This window comes from Saccopteryx leptura, chromosome 2 (genome assembly GCF_036850995.1).
Source record: "Saccopteryx leptura isolate mSacLep1 chromosome 2, mSacLep1_pri_phased_curated, whole genome shotgun sequence".
NCBI classification, from domain to species: Eukaryota; Metazoa; Chordata; class Mammalia; order Chiroptera; family Emballonuridae; genus Saccopteryx; species Saccopteryx leptura.
The window spans coordinates 252,563,607-252,583,331 of record NC_089504.1 but is presented as its reverse complement, the minus strand read 5'-3'; the positions used below and the strand labels follow the sequence as shown (position 1 = coordinate 252,583,331).

The 19,725-nt window shown below is 50.8% G+C and overlaps 1 protein-coding gene across 1 annotated transcript; it reads right to left on the bottom strand.

The window, feature by feature from the left end:
- Nucleotides 1–1,587: 1,587 nt before the first annotated feature.
- UHMK1 (U2AF homology motif kinase 1) lies at nucleotides 1,588–18,697 on the bottom strand. Its single transcript, XM_066371359.1, has 8 exons — nucleotides 18,268–18,697; nucleotides 16,913–17,205; nucleotides 15,918–16,109; nucleotides 13,017–13,111; nucleotides 10,975–11,051; nucleotides 10,750–10,848; nucleotides 8,132–8,220; nucleotides 1,588–4,019 (listed from the first exon to the last, which is right to left on the bottom strand). Exons 1-8 carry the CDS (start codon nucleotides 18,533–18,535, stop codon nucleotides 3,873–3,875), a joined length of 1,260 nt encoding a protein of 419 aa, XP_066227456.1. The 5' UTR covers nucleotides 18,536–18,697; the 3' UTR covers nucleotides 1,588–3,872.
- Nucleotides 18,698–19,725: the final 1,028 nt, after the last annotated feature.

The following is a 19,725-nucleotide window of genomic DNA, read 5'->3' as shown; positions in this document are numbered from 1 at the left end:
GAGAACACGGCCGAGCAAACCACAGAGCCGACGTTCTGCCCACCCAACGGCCACCGTCAAGTACAAGCTCTCCTGAGTGCTCTCTGGTTTACACAAACGTTTCACATACCCTTGTTCCTGTAAAGTGCAGCAGAAGTAGTTAGGATGCTTACCTTCTTCCCACACCCCCACAGTACCTGTCACCTACACACCACGTGTGCACCTGCTGGCCACCACACACACGCAAACCAGCCAGAGACACAGAACACAACAGACACAACAGATCCCTGGGTCAGGTAGAAAGGAGCTAACTTAGACAGAAAACAAAATCCTTCAAAATCTGGGTGCTTCAGGAACTAAAACACCCACGGTTCCCTGCAACTGAGAAACTGTAATTCACCCCAACTCGCTCCTGAGGCTCAGAGGACCCCCTGCTGACCAAGCAGATTCCACACCTGACATTTGCTGAGAAAGCCGGTGAGTCAGACTCACTTGGAAAATCCACTGTCTCCACAGAAAAGTGACTCGCTGAGCACCTTAGAAATGTGACCTGGGTATCCATCTGTGACCCGCTGCCGAGACACACACCTGGCACCAAGAGCCAGAGGGGGAAAGGAACTGGACCCAGGAAGAACCAGGCTCCACCAGGGGCTCTGGTTCTCTACCAGACATGAGGGGAAAGGAAGTTGGAACAGTTTTACACACACACAAAGTAAACCAAGAAAATGTTAGACTTTTCACTGTGACTCCATCTAAAAGTTATCCCATGGATAAGCCGAAGGTGCAGCTAACTGCTAACACACGGGAAGCCCTCACCCCGGTAGGTGTATTTTCCAGGAAACACAGGCACTTGCTTAAATCTCACATGGGTGCTTCCCCTAGACTGAGATGCTACTGATCCCCTCCATTGAACAAAGCCACCCAGCGTGACAGTCTAGGTGCTTGAGCACCTCCCCCACTCCCTCATTCAGAAACAAGATGTTACAATTACTATCAGGTACTAGGATGTTGATTTTCATTGAATTACCCAAAAAAAAAAAAGGTCATGCTGCCAAATATAAGTCCCCTCTCCTGGCGGCAAGGATTCCAGCACCACTCCTTAAAGTGACTGTGCTCTGAGGTCAAGCGCAGGACAGTAACATGGACCCCTCAAACTGCCTCTGAATCCTCAGGGACGCTGTACAGAGGCAGCACCAGGACTGGCAGGCCAGCACCTACCAAGGACCAGGCGCTCCAACGGGAGCCGGGTCATTCCAAAGCAGCCACAGTCCCGGCTTCTGCCAGCAGAGGGCGCGTCCGGACCGCGGTCTCCACTGCCTCAGCCCAGTTGCACCAGCCTCCCACAGAGGCGGAAAGGCTGGGGGTGCAAGCCGGGGGTGCTACCACCAACCTCTGCCAACTCGCTCTCCGAGCCACCCAATGGTCCCGCACAAGAACCAACTTACAGGCCTTTTTCTGGGCAAAAACGCAGCAGGACACCAGGAACAATAAAGAAACCAAAGGTGGGGGGTGGGAGGGACGGATCTAACTTTGGAAACAAAACTACCTGAGATCAAACTGTCTCAAAAGGGCAGGAAGAGGGAGATGACCCCTCACCCAACCTCTCCAAAAAAAAAAAAAAAAAAAAGTCCAGGTTTTCAATAACTTCAAAGGATCTCAATCTGTGTATATAGTTCATCTTAAAGGAATCGTGAAAATTGCATCTTTGATAATATTTGGCTGAGGCTTAAGAAAGAGACTAAGATTAAACTTCTGATAATGTGAGAAGAGGAAGGGAGACCCTACAAATATCATCTTTGGTAGTAATGGGCTAAGAACTAGTAAATAAAATAATTTAAATCATAGGAGGCATCTTTTTCAATTCTGTGGCTTTGATTTAAAATATTTAATTCAATAAATGGTTACTCAGGCTCATCAACTATTCCCTCAGCTCCCTTAGAGTCCATTAGCATCTTCTGTAATAAAACTGTGGTGTCAAACATCACATGGACAGCACAGAGAAGGAAGTCAAGAACGCCGTGCAGGTCAGCATCGGATGCTAGCAGCCCACCGCGTCAATAAGCTGGGAAGCCCACCTGCAGCACTGCAAGGACCGGGACTGTGGTGGCGGGGGTGGGGGAATGAGAGTGTCACATGCTCACCTAGACCGTTGGCCCTTGAAGAGAATAGGTGTCCTGCACCCATCAGTGCGACAGAGGACCTGTGCTCTTGTCCCCGTGGAAGCTGCCACCCACAGACGTTTGTTCTAGGAAAGCCCAGTCTCCACCACGCACGCAGCTTAGTCTCCTGGATCAGGATGTGACGTCAGCTCAGCAACCTCTGAAACAACTTCCTTTTTAGGGCACATGCTAGAGCCCACTGTGTAACCTGCCCTTGCATGCCATGCACAGGCCTTCGGCAATATATCAACCAGCCTCCTTATTCCAAATCTGACGTCATAATACATATTAAGAAAGATTCCTGAATAACTTGGTAACTGCAGATAACTAAAATGTGAACTGGTCACGCTGAGCAGGGTGAAAGCATTCACCCCTGAAATGGAAGTTTTTGTGCTCTAGATGGCCTGCACAAGGGGGCTCCCAGCGGGAAAGATGTAAGGACGGCTTCCTTAGGAAAAATAAATACATAGTTTCGTTTAACTAAGGGAATAAGAAACAATTCACAATCTGTACACTACTACTTTTTGTATAATCAGTGCTTTATAAGAGGTTTCCTAAGTTTAAAACCTTTAAGACAATCTACTGTGAAGGGGAGGAAGCCCGTATCACCCGTGTCCACGACCTCGCTGGCAGACTTGAGCGTTTGGGGGTTCCCCCTCCCTCCTGCTTCCCCATGCGCTGCCCCCGCCACTCCCTCAGCCCCTCCCCAGACTCCGTGGATGCGGCTCACGGGCTTCCCAGCAGTGTAGGGTGGATGGAGAGAATGGGGCAGGGGTGGGAGAGGAGACCCTTGGTCACCACCCTGTCTACTGTCCATGCTCTTGTCCACTGGTTTTCTTTTCCCTTCACTGCACACCCTCAGCTTCCCAGCACAGAGGGAGAACTGCCCCTCAAGAAGCCCACAGTGACCGCAGGAGACCGGCAGACAGGAGCCCACATGGGGTCTAACACAGACGGAAGAACAGGGTGGTCCACAATGCACAGCTTGTCCTGACCCGAGCACTAAATGGAGACAGTATAACGGAACCCAGCCTGGACTCTTCTGTTCCGTGGAGTCAACGTTTCTCACTCCCCTTCCATCAGACCAGCCAACATCCTCAGCCTCCCAGGTGAGATCAGGCAGGGAGGGGTGAGTGCGGACGGAGCCTGCTCCCAGGACTTACAGTACACTCGCACACCTGCACTCACGTGTACAGTGTGAGACAGAGAGGATGGGGGTGTAGACGGATCTCCCGGGCCTCACACCTGCACTCACGCAAGCAAGCACACCAGAAAGTTGTGCGACGCCAAGCATCAGCTCTCTACCTCAAAAGCCTTAGTTTAAAACCACATAGAGGGGCTCACTGCAGTTTCTTCAGAGGAACATTCAGCACTATAGGACTCTGTGACAGACCCATCACTCAGTGTGGGACTCGGGAGGTCATATCCTCATGCACCCAGTGGTGCCATGGACACGGACAACCAGGTGTGCTGGGCAGATGACGTCCCCACCGCGACACAGCCAGTCACCCTGCGTCATGATCACATGCAGTAAGGACGGGGGCTGCACTCTGAGGGCAGCACCCGCCCCACGTGCAGCCAGGGGCCCCCACAGGACAGTGAGCAACGGCTGCACCTTAATTAGCAAGTGAAACAAATGTACAAGGGACCCCTCACAACGGGAAGGGGTGCTCCTGCTCCGGTGAGAACAGCAGCCCAGGAAATGGAGGAGAACAGGACAGTCGCAGGTGCTGCCTAGAGCAAGGTCTGGTACAGATACCCCCTCTTGTAGGCACTCAGCGGGTAGAATGTAGCCACCACAAACTTCCCATCAAACATCCTCCCCGTCAGCAGCTTCTGAGCAGCTTTGGAATCGCCAGCATTTGCGTACTCCACAAAGACCTGTCAGGAGACAGAAAGCACAGTGACTGAGGCGCCTCGGATCAGCACCCCAACCGGTGTGCCCATGTTCACAGCCTCCTGGTGAGGCCGGGGCCACTGGTCCCAGGAGAGTCCAGCAGCAACATGCAGAATGCTTCCTGAGAACTCAGTCAACTCTGCACCCAACAGAGACCAGCTGGGTAACAACATACAATCTCTCACCAAATGCACGCAGGACGCTGGACAGCACTGGACACCTGACAAAGACAGTCATTACTGAGTGGCCTGGGAGCCACTCAGCAAGCCTGGGCAATGGCCAAGACTTTAGAGGAGAAGCCGTGACCACAGTGAGGAGGGTCATGTTCCCACCCTGCCCCCAGAGCACTTGAATCCCCACCACGACAGGGAGAGGACAGAGTACAACTTCTATCTGATTTAAAGCAAAAGTTACAGGAGGAAAAATGACTCAAGATGCCGTGTCCTCAGTTACCTAAAGTATCTGAACCAGAGAACGGGTCTCCACCCTCTCTCCTGTCACCAGGACCAGGCTGCGGGCACCCAGGGACTTCCACAGGGGACGCAACAACAGACGGTTTTAGGAGTCAGTTTTTAGGTTCTCAATGTTCACTTGTACCTTCTCCTAAAACAACGTCTCCCCAGAAGCTGTGGCTGGGTAGGAGCCCTTCTCCCATGGGATAGAGCAGAGCTATCTCTGCGGGGCATAAAACCCCCAGGGCATGGAAAGAAGAGGCGATTCCAAACACAGCCATGCTGTGCCTAAGAGGGGGATGTGTGGATATGAGCTGTGAGCAGTCCCCTGCAAACACCACGGCCCGACACACCCAGATGACACAGCCCACCACAGCCCCGTTGGCAGCCTGCAAAGCAATTACTGCACTCAATACCGCAGGCCACTGGACAGAACGGTCAGTGTTTGTGTACTTAAATGTACCTACATCAAAAAAAAAAAAAAAAAGAGGCATGCAGTGAAAATATGGTAGAACAGATAAAAACGGTGCAACTGTCCAGGACCCTTTCCAGGAACAGAGTGGGACCAACGTCACTCTGGGTGAGCCGGGAGTGAGTGGGGAGTGCCGCGAAGGCCAGGACATGACTGGACACGACTGGACACGACTACAGACTTCACAAGTCTGTCCCACAGCGTCCCACAGGGTCAGAACTACAACCTGGAAACTGTCCCTGCTTCCCCGTGAATAGGGTGCGGGCTGGGCTGAGTGGAAAAGTTGAGGAGAAACTGCCTGGGGGGGTGCAGGCCACCTTAGCTGTGACCGCAGGGAGGGAGGTTGGGTGGGAGGGAAAGGTGGCCTGAGGTCAGAAGGAAGAAAACAGCAGGACGGAGAGATGAAGGGACCCAAGGTTGTCATGTGATGTGGGTCTGGCTCTTGCATCTTCGGGCAGTGTCAGATTAAGGAACTTTGTGGTATTCATTTAAAAAAAAGGGGTGTTCACCTGAAGAGGGTGTAGACCTGAAGACACAACATTTTGACTTTGGAAATTTGTTTTTGGTCCCGACCATTTCCTGGCACAAAGACCTCTCTCTCTGGCACTGAACTGATGGCCAAAATAAAATGTACATACAGTTTACATCATTACAACCCAAATTCCCAAATAAAGGGATAGGCTGGCTCCACGTCACCGCAGAAACCAACCACTGACGTGAGGTGGCTCCTATGGACCTGTGGACCATGTCCTTGTCCCGGGCACAAACTCGCCTGGCGACATCTGGGGAGCTCACACCCTCTGCATCTGTACATCTGAGGGGCCAGGCTCCTCTGCGCTGACAGGTCAGGGGATGACCAGTCGGGAGGCCACCTGCACCCTCAGAACTGAGGCGCTGTCATGGACAGGCAGTCTGCCAGCAGGCCCCACAAACAGCTCCCGTCAGGGGAGAAACCCCAACGCGCCTTCTCTCCTCACCGGACTGCAGCCCCGAGCTATCCGTGGACCTCAGCCCCGTGCTATCCATGAGACAGCCATCTACAGTCCATCATCATCCGAAATGCTGGTGGTCCACACCTGACTGTAAACTGAGCACTGTGCCCACCTGTGGCTGGTCCCTCCTGTCTTGCGTACATTTCTGTCCAGGGTGCAAGGCATTAGCCTGGGGTGACAGACCGTGACAGGACTTTCTGAATTCGCACGTAAAACAAAGAGGGCTACGTCTGCCTCGTCCACTCCATGACCAACCAACCTCTGCATCCACGACCGAGGCATGCCTGTCCTGTGAGAAAAACACTGCCCTGCACATCTGTCTACAGGTCAGCACTGTGTGCAGTCACCCTAACACCCCCCACCCCGGTCAGAAACATGAAATCAAAGCCCTTCCAAACAGCAAGTAGTCCAGTCTGCCAGGTGGCTCCCCTTAACTCTACCTGCACCGGGAGGCTGCTGACCAAGGTGCTGCACGCTCTCAGAGTCCGCGCCAGGCACGGGGCCTCCAAACACAGGGCGCGTGACCCCACCAACTGACGCCCACTGTGTTCTTCCTACAGACACTTAATACTTCACCTCTCCTTTTTTACAAAAATAAAGGTATGTTAGCTGTGGGACCAAATCGTTTCTAGCAACACATGCTTTTTCATTAAGTATAGAAAGGAGGGCCCCCGCACAACTCGTCCCACATTGAGCCGCAGCATCCCACCTCACCGTCCAGGACACATTCCAAGATTAAATAATTGAATCAGAGCTGTGTAAACTCACTCTTGACCACTGTTTCTAATGACAAGATGCACGTACGGTGTGAGCCCGCACCCGTCACCTCGCTCACTCTCCTGCTTCCACTCTGAGACCCTACTGACCCTCACACCCACCGGCTCACTCCGCCCCGGAACCCCTCCGCCCGGTCTGCCCCGTGCCCACAGCACAGGCTCTCATGGGCACTCCCTCCTTCTCCACCGCACTCCTGCCCCTGCTCCTCCTGCGGACCGCGGCCAGACCCCAGCACCTGCAGTGCAGCAGGCACACCACGGACAGCAGTGCCGTCAGCACCAGTCCTGACACTGAGTGGGAAGATGGGGTTCGTCACAGACTGGCCATCATTTTTCACAAAAACCAGGCTGAAATTCCTTTCTTTCTCAGTTGCCCCAAATTTCCATAATACTCAACCCTAAGACAAAACAGTAACACACAACCAGAAAAGATTTCACCCACCACAACGCACACAACAGCCCCAGCCAGGAACCACCAGAGCATGTCACAGGTGTCATGTCTAAGAACCCTGACACAAAAAAACCATGTTCTGTTTTCCAAAAAATAAAAATACTCCAGACAAAAGGAAGATTTATCTTGTTTGTCATATAATTTTAGAATCATAGAGATCCTAGTTTTAGCCCACATATTTTATAAATGAAAGAACTAAGATTTGTCACAAAGCTAGTCACGCTGAGACTGGAACTCAACTTGCTGACAGTTCCATTACAATCACAGCATCACCTAAATGGTTTTCTAACTCTACTCAATTAGAACAAAATTGGGTCAAAGTATTTCTGTAGCTGAACCTGACCCAAATTAGCATGTGAATCCACTGGTATCACTGCTCACAATATCTCAAAGGTGATTAATACTGTTTTGTTTTTTTTTCCTTTTACAGCGACAGAGAGAGAGAGTCAGAGAGAGGGATAGACAGGCAGGAACGGAGAGATGAGAAGCATCAATCATTAGTTTTTCATTGCGCGTTGCAACACCTTAGTTGTTCATTGATTGCTTTCTCATATGTGCCTTGACTGTGGGCCTTCAGCAGACCGAGTAACCCCTTGCTTGAGCCAGCGACCTTGGGCTCAAGCTGGTGAGCTTTTTACTCAAACCAGATGAGCCCGCGCTCAAGCTGGCGACCTCGGGGTCTCGAACCTGGGTCTTCCGCACCCCAGTCCGACGCTTTACCCACTGCACCACTGCCTGGTCAGACTGATTAATACTTTTTAAAAACCAAATACTGATGAAACAAACGCGGGCATACTATGGACCTTCTGGGGAAAAGGGCGAAGCACAGGAAATCTCCTTGATGGACACGTCCCAGTCCCAAGCCACCCTCTGCGCACACCTCCCCACAGACCCAGAGTGTCCCGCGGGCCACCCACCACCTCCAGGTCCCCGGACCTCCGCGGACAACTGACCTGCCCTCGGCCCGGGCTCTCCTTTGGGACCAGCAGTGACACCACTGGCCCAAACTTCTGGCACTCTTCTCGCACATCCTCCACGGCGTCTGCGGACCAAACACAACGGTACCCACGCGATGCGATTAACAGGACCCGCTATTTAAAAACCGTATAAAGAAGCTAAATCATGAGATCACTCTTTACACTTTTGAATAGAATATAATAAATTCAATAGTTAATAGTTTTTCATATCTTAACATTTTGAATCTCTAATACACATCCTAATAAATCAAAATCCAACATCTAAGAGAGCTCTCCTCCCACTTCCCGAATTCCATTCCGCCCCCCCAAGTCTACGAACAGTCCCTTCTGAATCCTCACACGAGCAATTGTGACCATGTTGTTACGTGAAAACCTCCAACCTTCCCCTTTCTTTATTAGCACTGATTCTCTAAGATCTCCCAGTGTCGTTACAGGACATCTCTCACTTGTTTTTATGGCTGTTAGTCTCTCACGCTATGAATGGTCGATGCAGCTGAAGTATTCAACTCTTCCCTAGTCCTCTGCCAGCATGAACAGTGCTGTGCTGATCAGGCCGTGCCTTCCTTGCTTCCCTCTGATTTCTGAGCTGCCTTTCTAGAAAGACTTGCTCGGGCACACTGATCTGACTGGTAATTCTGTCAGCACCACCAGTACACATTTCATAAAGGTTTATCGATGTCAACTCTCTACAGTGACCCAGGAGAATGTGTTCCCCACACCTTACCCACAACAGGGTCATCAGATGTGTTCCTCACCCGTCAGCGTAGTTTTAATTAGCCCTTCAATAGACAAGAATTAGCGACATAGTGAGACACTCTGGGACACCCCTTCCTGGACAGGGTCTGCTTGTGTCTGTCACCTACTACCTCCTGGGGGGGTTCACGGAGCTCTGTCCCTGACCAGAGCTGTGACTGGCTTTTCCTATACTGTTACTTGTCTTTCATCTTTCTTACAGTGGTTTTATCAAGTTAAAATTTGGTGAATTATCATTTTACTGCTTCTGAGCTATGTGATAAACTTATAAAAATATTTTTTTAAAACTCCCATGATAGCCCTGGCCGGTTGGCTCAGCGGTAGAGCGTCGGCCTGGTGTGCGGGGGACCCGGGTTCGATTCCCGGCCAGGGCACATAGGAGAAGAGCCCATTTGCTTCTCCACCCCCCCCTTCCTCTCTATCTCTCTCTTCCCATCCCGCAGCCAAGGCTCCATTGGAGCAAAGATGGCCCGGGCGCTGGGGATGGCTCCTTGGCCTCTGCCCCAGGCGCTAGAGTGGCTCTGGTAGTGACAGAGCATCGCCCCCTGGTGGGCAGAGCGTCGCCCCTGGTGGGCGTGCCGGGTGGATCCCAGTCGGGCGCATGCGGGAGTCTGTCTGACTGTCTCTCCCCGTTTCCAGCTTCAGAAAAATAAAAAAAATTAAAAAATTAAAACTCCCATGATTAGTTAATTTTTCCCTTTATTTCCACCTGTCTCCCCTCTTTTCTTCCACCTGTTTTCTTCCCTCCCTCACTTCATTTTCTTTCTAATATTTTCACCTCCACCTGACTGAGAATTTATCTTGGTCTAAAGGGGAAGAAATGAGTCTCAACTCCTCACCCGCCCCAACCAAGATTTCAAGGTAGTTATTCCCACACGATTTCTAACTATGCAAGCTTACCCAACAGTGACCTTCTGATCAGAACAAAGGTGTTCATGTGAGACTCTTAGACACTAAAATTTAATCCACAAACAACATTTAAACACTCAGTGTATTTGGAGCATAAAAGGAGTGTTACGTGGTAAGATGGAAGGCCAAGAGCAGACAGTCCACCTAGGGTTTAAGGAAGCGCGGGCCTATTTCCTGCAGTGACAACCTGATTAAACAACGCTAAGGGCACGGCCATTCTGTCAGGGGAGGGGCACCCTCAGAAGCCGAGGCTGCAGGCACTGACAACTGTCCCAGAGTCACAGAAATCATGTGTCAACTGTCAGATAACTGCGCAAAGCCCGGGGACCTACAACAAGTCAGTGACAAGAAACTCTGTGGTCAGGCCGCCTTGTGTCTAAAGGAGTACTTTTCTGCAGAGAACCCAGGTAACCTGACATAGGCACTCTCTTCCGTTTGGTCCTGGTCAGTCACTCACCGTTGTGTGTCCAGGGGCCCTCGGGAAAGCCCACGCTTGATGCCCAGTCTCCCATGTCTCACATCTGAAGGCTCCTTGTCTACTCAACAAAGAACAGGGACCACCATTCTGTCCCCAATGTAAGTTCTGTGCAGTCTGCATCCTAGCCTGTCACCTCTGGAATCACATCCGAGTTCTAAACCCAGCAAACGCCCCGCTACCCAGCCAACACCGCAACGCACCAGCACCACACAGCCTGCCTCTCTGCCGTCACCCAACCTTGAGGTTTACCAACTCCAAACCAGCACACAGGGGGACAGGGCTTTGCCCTGTGAACTCTGGGGGACAGGCTGCAGCAGGAATCAAAAAGAGCGTGTTAGAGATGGTAGAGTTCGGCTCTCTCATCTGTAAACGAGGAAGGTGCAAGGGTTGTGGGGACCAGCCGCCCACAGCAGACTGCTGGGAAGGATGTGGCATGAGGGCGAGCAGCACTGACCTTCGTAGCCCTCCTCGCTCTCCAGGTCATCGCCGTCCAGCACGTTGAGCAGCCTCAGCACCGGCGTGGGCAGCATCACCAGGTCTTCAATGTGCGGGGCTGTTGGGGTCATGAGGACAGTCAGAGGCGGCCTCCCACCCACAGACGAACACCAGGCCCACTGGTTCTGAGGCCACATCTGACTGCCAGACAACCCAGAACACGACGGCGCCACGGTCAACGCACCGAAAGGGATGCTGAAGAAGGGGCTGCAGAGCGCGGCATCAGCGGGGATCCTCCGGCCTGGGTCCTCATGCAGCATGCTGGAACACAAAACAGAGCCTGCATGTCACGGGCAAAGCTCTAGATACAGTCACGCCAGTGCTCGTCACAGCACTGACTAGACTAGCGTGGCTTCCTGAGTCATCTAAGAAAAACAGAAGTGCTATTTATAAACAAATGGTTCAATAAATCACGATACACACCTGTTATATGCTCATTTAAAATGTCTTTGGTTGGTGAAAAGTGATTCACGTTTTACAACGTTCAGTGAAAAGCTAAAGAGAGTAATCCACTCAAAAAACAAAGATAGCGAGATAATTTTTGAATCTCATCAAAAATAGAGGAACTTGATAGCAAAATCAAAAACCCATGGACATCTCAACAAAACAAGGTCACCTCAGTAAAGGCCACAGTACAAGAAGCTGGAACCAGCCATCACCAGGAGTAAGACATGCACCACATGGGTGTCTCTGTGGATGGAAGCCCAGAAAGCTCCCTGTGTTATGACATCAATTTCCGGTTTGACTCACAGCCAAGAGTTATACTGGGGGAAACTGGTGAAGGACAGATCTTTCCACATCTTTGCAAGTTCCTCTGAATCTATAATTATTTCAAAATAAAAAGTAAAAAAATTAAATATCTAATGGAAGATTTATAGGATCAACATTCCAAGAAAAATAGGACTGACTTGATGAGAGACTCACCCTTTTACAGCATACTAATTACTTTATTCATTTCTGACCCACAAGGTTAAAAATGTGAAAAACCAACTACTTGGTAATACACATTATTTCTTATTTTAACATATCTATTGTGGACCTAGCCACTTGGCTCAGGGGATAGAGCATCAGCACAGTATATAGATGTCCTGGATTCGATTCCTGGTCAGGGCACACAAGACAAGTGACCATCTGCTTCTCTCCCCCTCCCTCTCCTTCATCTCTCGCTCTTCTCCTCCCACAGTCAGTGGCTCAATTGGTTTGAGCATTGGCCTCAGGCACTGAGGATACCTTGGTTGATTCGAGCATCGGCCCCAGATGGGGTTGCTGGGTGGATCCTGGTCCCAGTGCATGCGGAGTCTATCTTTCCTCCTCTGACTTAAAAAAAAAAGTATTGTGATTGGATCTACTCAGAAATCAGAAACACTGTTCTGTTCCCAGAGGTTTCTTTTTTTTTTTTGTATTTTTCTGAAGCTGGAAACGGGGAGAGAGAGTCAGACAGACTCCCGCATGCGCCCGACAGGGATCCACCAGGCACGCCCACCAGGGGGCGATGCTCTGCCCCTCTGGGGCGTCACTCTGTTGCGACCAGAGCCACTCCAGTGGCTGGGGCAGAGGCCAAGGAGCCATCCCCAGCGCCCGGACCATCCTTGCTCCAATGGAGCCTCGGCTGCCGGAGGGGAAGAGAAAGAGAGGAAGCAGAGGGGGAGGGGTAGAGAAGCAAATGGGCGCCTCTCCTGTGTGCCCTGGCCAGGAATCGAACCCGGGACCCCTGCACGCCAGGCCGACGCTCCACCACTGAGCCAACCGGCCAGGGCCTGTTCTCAGAGTTTTTAATGGTAATTATTTAAAGTATAATACACAACAACCTCATCTAAAACTTATTTTGGTAGTCCAAAGCAGATTTAGTTATTAGTTAATAAAGACTCTCTTTAAAAACTTACTTTCCATTAACTATATAGAGCAGCCAGAGCTACAAAAGGCCAAAGACACAGGGCCCCTCACCCGCCCTGCACTGAGCCAACAGCTGCCCGAGCAGCCCGCGGCCCAACCCCCCATGAGCAGCCGGAGACCTGGTGCTCCCGAGAGCAGAACAGCATCCTTTGGAAACAAATTCAGTGAAGTGACGTGATCACTTCGGTTTCTCACAGGCAGCTGGCCTGGACATAAGACCTCAAGTTAGGATTTATTTCTGAGGGGAAAAAACCTCTAGGTAATCAGGCAAACCGGAAATAACAGCTTAAATCTATTTGGTCAAAAGCAAAGTTGAAAGAACAGGTAACATACCTTTTGATAAGGTCTCTTAGGTGATAGGCTGGGATTGCGGCATTCACCACTGCTTTACTGGCAAATATGTGGTCGATAATACCAGAACTGTTTGCCTAAGAAGAGGAAGAAAAGTTTTCCTGTGGTTATTCCACTCAGCCAGTGTTTCCTGAGTAGCCAGCACTAACTGGTAAATCCCCCCTTCCGCGAGCTCATGATCTTAGTGGAGGAGGTGATGTGCAGAATCACACATGTGTCCTACTCAGCACTGGCCCCACACCTGGCCCTCTATGGTAGTCACAGATGAATGAATAAACAAACACCAAAGCAGTCACATCAGAATGCAGCTCAGAGCAAAGTGAGAAGACGCAGGGGTGCTGTGAGCCTGATCTTGGAGATGAATTTCCACTGGTTTTCTGATAGAAATAAAATGAATTCAAGGAGAATAAGGCAGAGTTTAAAAATTGCATGTTATTATTCATATTCTAATGCCTTGAGAAACATAGCACCCCTCCTGAGTACCATGGAGTATGCTCAAGTAACAATGGAGTATGCACACAAGTTCCATGAAGTATGCACATGAGTGTCAGAGTATACATGTAACAATGGCTTATGCACGTAACAATGGCTTATGCACACAAGTAACAATACAGTATGCACAGGAGTAACAATGGAGTAGGCGCATGAGTAACAAGAGTATGTACATGAGTACCATGCAGTATGCACAAGTACCACGAAGTATGCACATGAGTAACAATGGAGCGTGAACACAAGTAACAATGGAGCGTGTGCATTGAGTAACAATGGAGTACGCACACGAGGAACAAGAGTATGTATGAGTACCATGCAGTATGCACATGAGTAACAAGACCCCTATCAGCATCATCACCAAAGTTCACTGCGTGTGTCCCACAGGCAGACATGCTGAGAATGAGACATTTCTTCTTTAACCTCAATACTCTTATGGAACATATGTTCTTCTGCTCATTTTACAGAAAGTAAACCATGGTTTTGTGACCCTAAGTAAACATCTTAGTAAGAGCTGGAGCCAAGAAATGAACCCTAGCAGTCTGACTTCAGAGCCTGTGCTGACACTCACCTGACCACTGTGCCCCAGAAAAAGTGATAAAATGTACAACAATCATGTTTTCATCAGGCAGCAAATACTGGGGATCTCATCAGTACACGAGGTCTCCAAATTTTACCAAAAAATACCTGACTGTGACCTAGTCTTGATCAGCTCTGGCCCAAGCAGACACAATCCAAAGGGCTCAAATAGCCAAAGCCAATTCAAGGAGTGAATCTGTACTGGTGACACTGGAGGAGGTCACTCAGCCTCTTGACTGCTGGGAGTACCAATGACCAAGGATACTGGTCTCACTCGCATGGCAGCATACTTTTGCCAAAAGTAAGCATTTGGTACACCCACCAGGCTATCAAAGCACTCCCCTACAGGAACTACCACTCTGTGCTGTCTAACACAGCCACGGTCTATGTATCAGATGTCTAATATTAAAACCAGTAACTCATAAACACTGTATTATTTATCAAACCCCGAGCCTGAAGGATACTAACATCATCACAACATTCAAGCCCCAGAACATGTGTGAAAACATACTGCAGTTAAGTCCTAACTTACGAACACAGAGTTTGTTCCTGTGTCAGACGTTTGGAACTGCAAATGGGTTCCCACAGAAACAATGTTATAAGCAGCAGTCACTTTCCCAGGAAAGAGCACACGGAGTACCAGCAAAGAGGGAGGCATGCAGAAATGTGGACAGAGCCCCAGGCATGAGGACAGTCACATGATCCAGAGCCAGTGGTCTCCCACTTCTGAGCCTCGGTCCATTTGAGTAAAGTAACCAATAGCCACTCCACTATCCTCACAGGATCATAGAACTCAATGAGACTGTGTGAAAACAGTCCAACTACAAAGCATCAACTGTAAGTGTAAAGTGTATCAGTGAACTTACAACATACTGCTGTATTAACATTTTAAAATGTCAGTAAATTACCAAACTAAAGAAATCACTTGAGCCTGACCAGGCAGTGAAACAGTGGATAGAGCGTCAGATTGGGATGTGGAAGACCCAGGTTCGAGACCCCGAGGTTGCCAGCTTGAGCGCAGGCTCATCTGGTGTGAGCAAAAAGCTCACCAGCTTGGATCCAAGGTCGCTGGCTTGAGCAAGGGGTTACTCAGTCTGCTGAAGGCCCACAGTCAGGACACATATGAGAAAGCGATCAATGAACAACTAAGGTGTTGCAACAAAAAACTGATGATTGATGCTTCTCATCTCTCTCCGTTCCCATCTGTCTGTCCCTACCTATCCCTCTCTCTGACTCTCACTGTCTCTGAAAAAAATAATTTTAAAAAAGAATTAAAAAGTCATAGTACATAGTGACATAATAAAAAGTGACAAAAACTGATTTTAAAAATGAAACTAAATAAAAATAAGGTTAAAAAAAAAATCACTTGCCCTGGCAGGATAGCTCAGTTGGTTAGGGCATTGTCCCCATACGTGAAAGGTTGCGGGTTCAATCCCCAGTCAGGGAACATACAAGGATCAATCAATGAGTGCATGCATGAGTATACGAAACAGCATATCAATGTCTCCATCTCTCTCTCTGCCCCCTTCCTCTTTCTAATATCAACCAATTAAGAAAAAAAAATTTTAAATAAAACATATCCCTTTTGCTTCTTCGGGAAAAGGCATTCGTTCCAGCACGGCCCGCACGCCAAGCCCCCACCCAGGAACAGTAAGCCCCAGCGCCCCTGCAGCTGTGGCGTGAGGAGCAGCTGGGGGGAACCCCCATTGCAGAACACGGGGGTGGAGGACGGAAGCAGGCCTCAGCAGACATCCCTGTCAGCGGAGGATGCCGACACTGGGACTGGGGCCCCGAGCAGAGCCCTGGCGTCCTTACCTTCCATTCCTGAGATCTGACCGTGGGTTTCAGTTTCATTCCTGAGAACATTTCCAGTAAGATGATCCCGAGGCTCCACAGGTCGACGGCCGAGGTGCACTCCGTGTCGCTCTGCAGGCCGGCCTGGGCCAGGCAGTTCTGCAGCTCTGCCTCCGGAGCCCGGTACCCGTCGGTTTGAATGTACTTCACGTCCTAAAGACGAGCGAGCGTTACAGCCAGGGACAGGGTGCTGTTCCCATCTACCACCTCCACGCTGCACTTGCTGTCAGCTGAAGGCAAACAGCCTTTGGTTCCCAAGGTGGGCGGATCCCACAGGCAAGCTGGACACCCAAAATTTTCAACGTTTTTACACTTGGAGACCAGTGACAATAGGAGAATTATTTCAGGGACCACTAAAGCGGAAATTACCCTGAGCACCAGCACTCTACTATGATCACTGGGTCTATAATCTTCATACAGCATCAGGGTGGTTCACTCTCTCACAGACCAGCATGGGATTTCTGGTGGACCCATACCAGTTGGCAGACTGGCGGCTGAAACACACTGCCTACCCTTTCCAGACAGCTATTTGTTTCTTTGGTGTCTTCCTACAAGACCCTGCTAACAAACAGGACACTGTGCGAAGAGCTGACAAACCCAGATGGGGGGAGGGGAAAGTTTTGCCAGAACTGGCACACTTTCCCATGAGCCCCAACAGTGCAGACACCAGGGCAAGTAATCACATGATCAAAATGCATCTAAGTATTCTACAGGGGAGTTACTCCTAATACTATAGCTCCAGAGCCCTCCTGCACATCACTAGTACCCCCAACCCAACCCAAACACATATCCTTTCTTACAGGCTTGCAACGAAAGTGTTTATATTTGCTTCGTCCCCATGTAATTCAGTATCATGGTTAGAAACACCCATTAAGCCTCTACTAGTCCAACTCGGTTACTTACAAAAAAAAAATACTTGGCTCAGGCCGTGACGGGGATTCGGGAACTGTACTGACCTGATTGCCTTCCTTGAAGCTAAGCCCAAAGTCAATGAGTTTGAAACACTCGTTCTCCGCACTCCACAGGATGTTACGAGGTTTGAGGTCAGCATGGACGTAGCCCTCACGGTGGAGAAAAGCAAGGGCCTCCAGCACGTCCCGGGCACAATGCTGGATCATCCACATGGAGCAGCCCTGGTGACTGGAGTACAAAAGCAATTCCGAGACACTGACGTCCAGGAGTTCAAGCAACAAACAGCGCGATGGCACGTTTGGAGAGAAGTGTATTGTGAAGACTCCGTATAAAGTCACTAATAAAAGAAACAAATGATACTACTTTGACCGCACCTTTGCAGAGAACTGTATTGTGAAGACTCCGTTATAAAGTCGCTAATAAAAGAAACAAATAATACTACTTTAAAAATCCGACTCAGAGTCAGTCACTACTACTCAAGTAGATCCCTCTGCACACCTCAAGTTTGGGCGAGTCTAGGTAAGAATAATTCTGTTCAGCTAGGAAGCTTCCACTATACTTATTTTTCCCATGGCTAAGGTTTTTAGGCAACTGGGTTATTTTACTAGAATAAGATGAGACCACCTTCAGCAGCCGATTACGACTCAAAAGTTACTAAATACAGCACAATTCAAGCTGTATTTAACCAAGCAGTCCGTGGTGGGTGAGTATACACAGAGGGTGCAAAGCAAAAATGATCAAAAGTAAAAAATTTCCTGCTTTTAAAGTAAAAACCCAAACTATTCAGTACTGCTCTTAAAAGATGAACGTCACCATGTGGAGAGACAAAAACTGAAGATAGGCTTTTCCTCCAAAACAGCACTCTTTTCATCTAAATATAAAAAGAAGAGAGGAAGGCTTTGAAGACCCCACTTTCCCCTAATCTTTCATAAATTCATTAAGTTCTTAGGCCTGCAAACACGGGGGGGGGGGGAGTCCCTCTTAAATAGTATGGTTATATACGAAATGTAGCAAGCTTAAAAACAAAAACAAAAACGCACTAGTATTCAATTTCATCTCCGAAATGGCACTATGAAAAAGGCCAGCCTTGCCGGGCAGCTCGCGGGAATTAGGCAAAGCTGGGGGGAGGGGAGGAGCAGGAGGGCCGTTTCCCCAGATCGATAGTCTGTCGTCCATTCAGACCTTTCGTTCTGATCGTCGGAACCACAGACGGACGTGAAAGCACCCAGGGTGAAATACTGAGTCATTTCTCCCCGGTCCAAACTGAGCCCGGGTCGAGGGAACATCCTTTGAAGTTACTGCACGGATGTCCCGGGTCCCGACACTCGGCCGGTTTTCCCTGCAAATTTTGCACGCGAGACCGGCCGCCCCGTTCCCCGCCGCCCGCCCCGGCCATTACCGATGTTCCGGTGGCCCTGCAGCTGCTCCAGCGCCGCGCGCTCCTTGCGAAAGCCGTACTCGGCGGCCGAGGCGGCGGCCCCGGAGGCGCCGGGCGGCAGGAACTGCTTGAGCGCGCCGGGGGGAGAGCCTGGGCTGCCGCAGCAGCGCACCCGGTACACCGACGCCGACGAGCCGCTGCCCAGGCGGCTCTGCACCTGCCACAGCCTCCCGAAGGCCTCCAGGAAGCGCGGCGGCTCGGCGCCCCACGCGCAGCCGGACCCCGCCATCCGCGCGGACTCGGGGCGACACGGACCCGACGCGACGCCCGGCTGCCGGCCGCGCCCGCGGCTCACATCGCCGCCGCCCACCCGCCGCTCCGCAGGGAGGGGCCTGCCGCGCGCCGCCGCCGCCGCCGCCGCCGCCGCCAAGCTCAGGCCGCCATGACGCCGGAAGCCGCGCGCGCCTTACCGGAAGCCGGGAGCCGGAAGCGGAGCAGAACAGGGTAGTGGATGGGAGGGGCCTCCTCGCGCTTCATTGACCCGTAATGTCCGTCTTGTCAGGAGCTGCCCCTTCTCTCCGCCTGGTGGATGGATAGACGGATGATGGATGGATGGAGGAGCCCGGGACCTCCCCCGGGGGGCGGGAGAAGCCGAGCGGGCGACCCCGAGCCCGTAGGACCGGCTTGCCGTGCCCGGAGAGCCCGGGGGCGGCGGGGAGCACGGCGGGCCCTGCCCCAGCAACGAGGACCCCCGGCTGGTGCCCCGGCCGCTCGCAGTGGCCGACGCTGCCCGCGCTGTCTTTGTGTTGGCCCTGGTGCCCGCCTCCCTTTCTGTCGTGGAGAGTTCGGAAGTATGGAGGTCCCACTTTGGAGAAGCGAATGTTATGCTTTAACACATGGTTTTGATGTGATTGATTAGCTACTTTTAAAAAGTTAAATCCTCCTCTTTCCCCTGCACGGATGACTCGCTTAGTGGGTGGATGATGGATAGATAACTGAATGGATGATGGAGGGATGGATGGATGACGGAGGGAGGGAGGAATGCATGGATGGTGATTGATGGATGGATGGTGGATGATGGATGGAGAGAGAGATGGATGGATGGTGGATGACGGATGGAGGGAGGGATGCATGGATTGTGGATGATGGATGAGTGGTGGAGAATGGATGGATGGGTGGTGGAGGATGGATGGATGGATGATGGAGGGATGGATGGATGCATGGGTAGTGGATGATGGATGGATGGATGATGGAGGGATGGATGACAGAAGGAGGGATGCATGGGTGATGGAGGGATGGAGGGATGGATGAATGCATGGATGGTGGATGATGAAGGGATGGATGGGTAAATGGATGGTGGATGAATGGTAGACGGATGAGTGCTCTAAGACAGGCCTCATCGGGGGTATTCCAGAAACAGAGGAGGCAGCACAGACTTCCAAGGAGCATAAAAAGGGGCTCAGAAAGGAGGGGACCTCT

Coding starts and splice junctions, on each gene's coding strand:
- UHMK1 (XM_066371359.1), bottom strand. CDS start 18,535: ATGGCGGGGTCCGGCTGCGCGTGGGGCGCCGAGCCGCCGCGCTTCCTG. Junction 10,849..10,974: donor CTTCTTCAGCATCCCTTTCG/GTGCGTTGACCG, acceptor TGACCCCAACAG/CCCCGCACATTGAAGACCTG. Junction 4,020..8,131: donor AGAGCCCGGGCCGAGGGCAG/GTCAGTTGTCCG, acceptor GTCTCCTGACAG/GTCTTTGTGGAGTACGCAAA.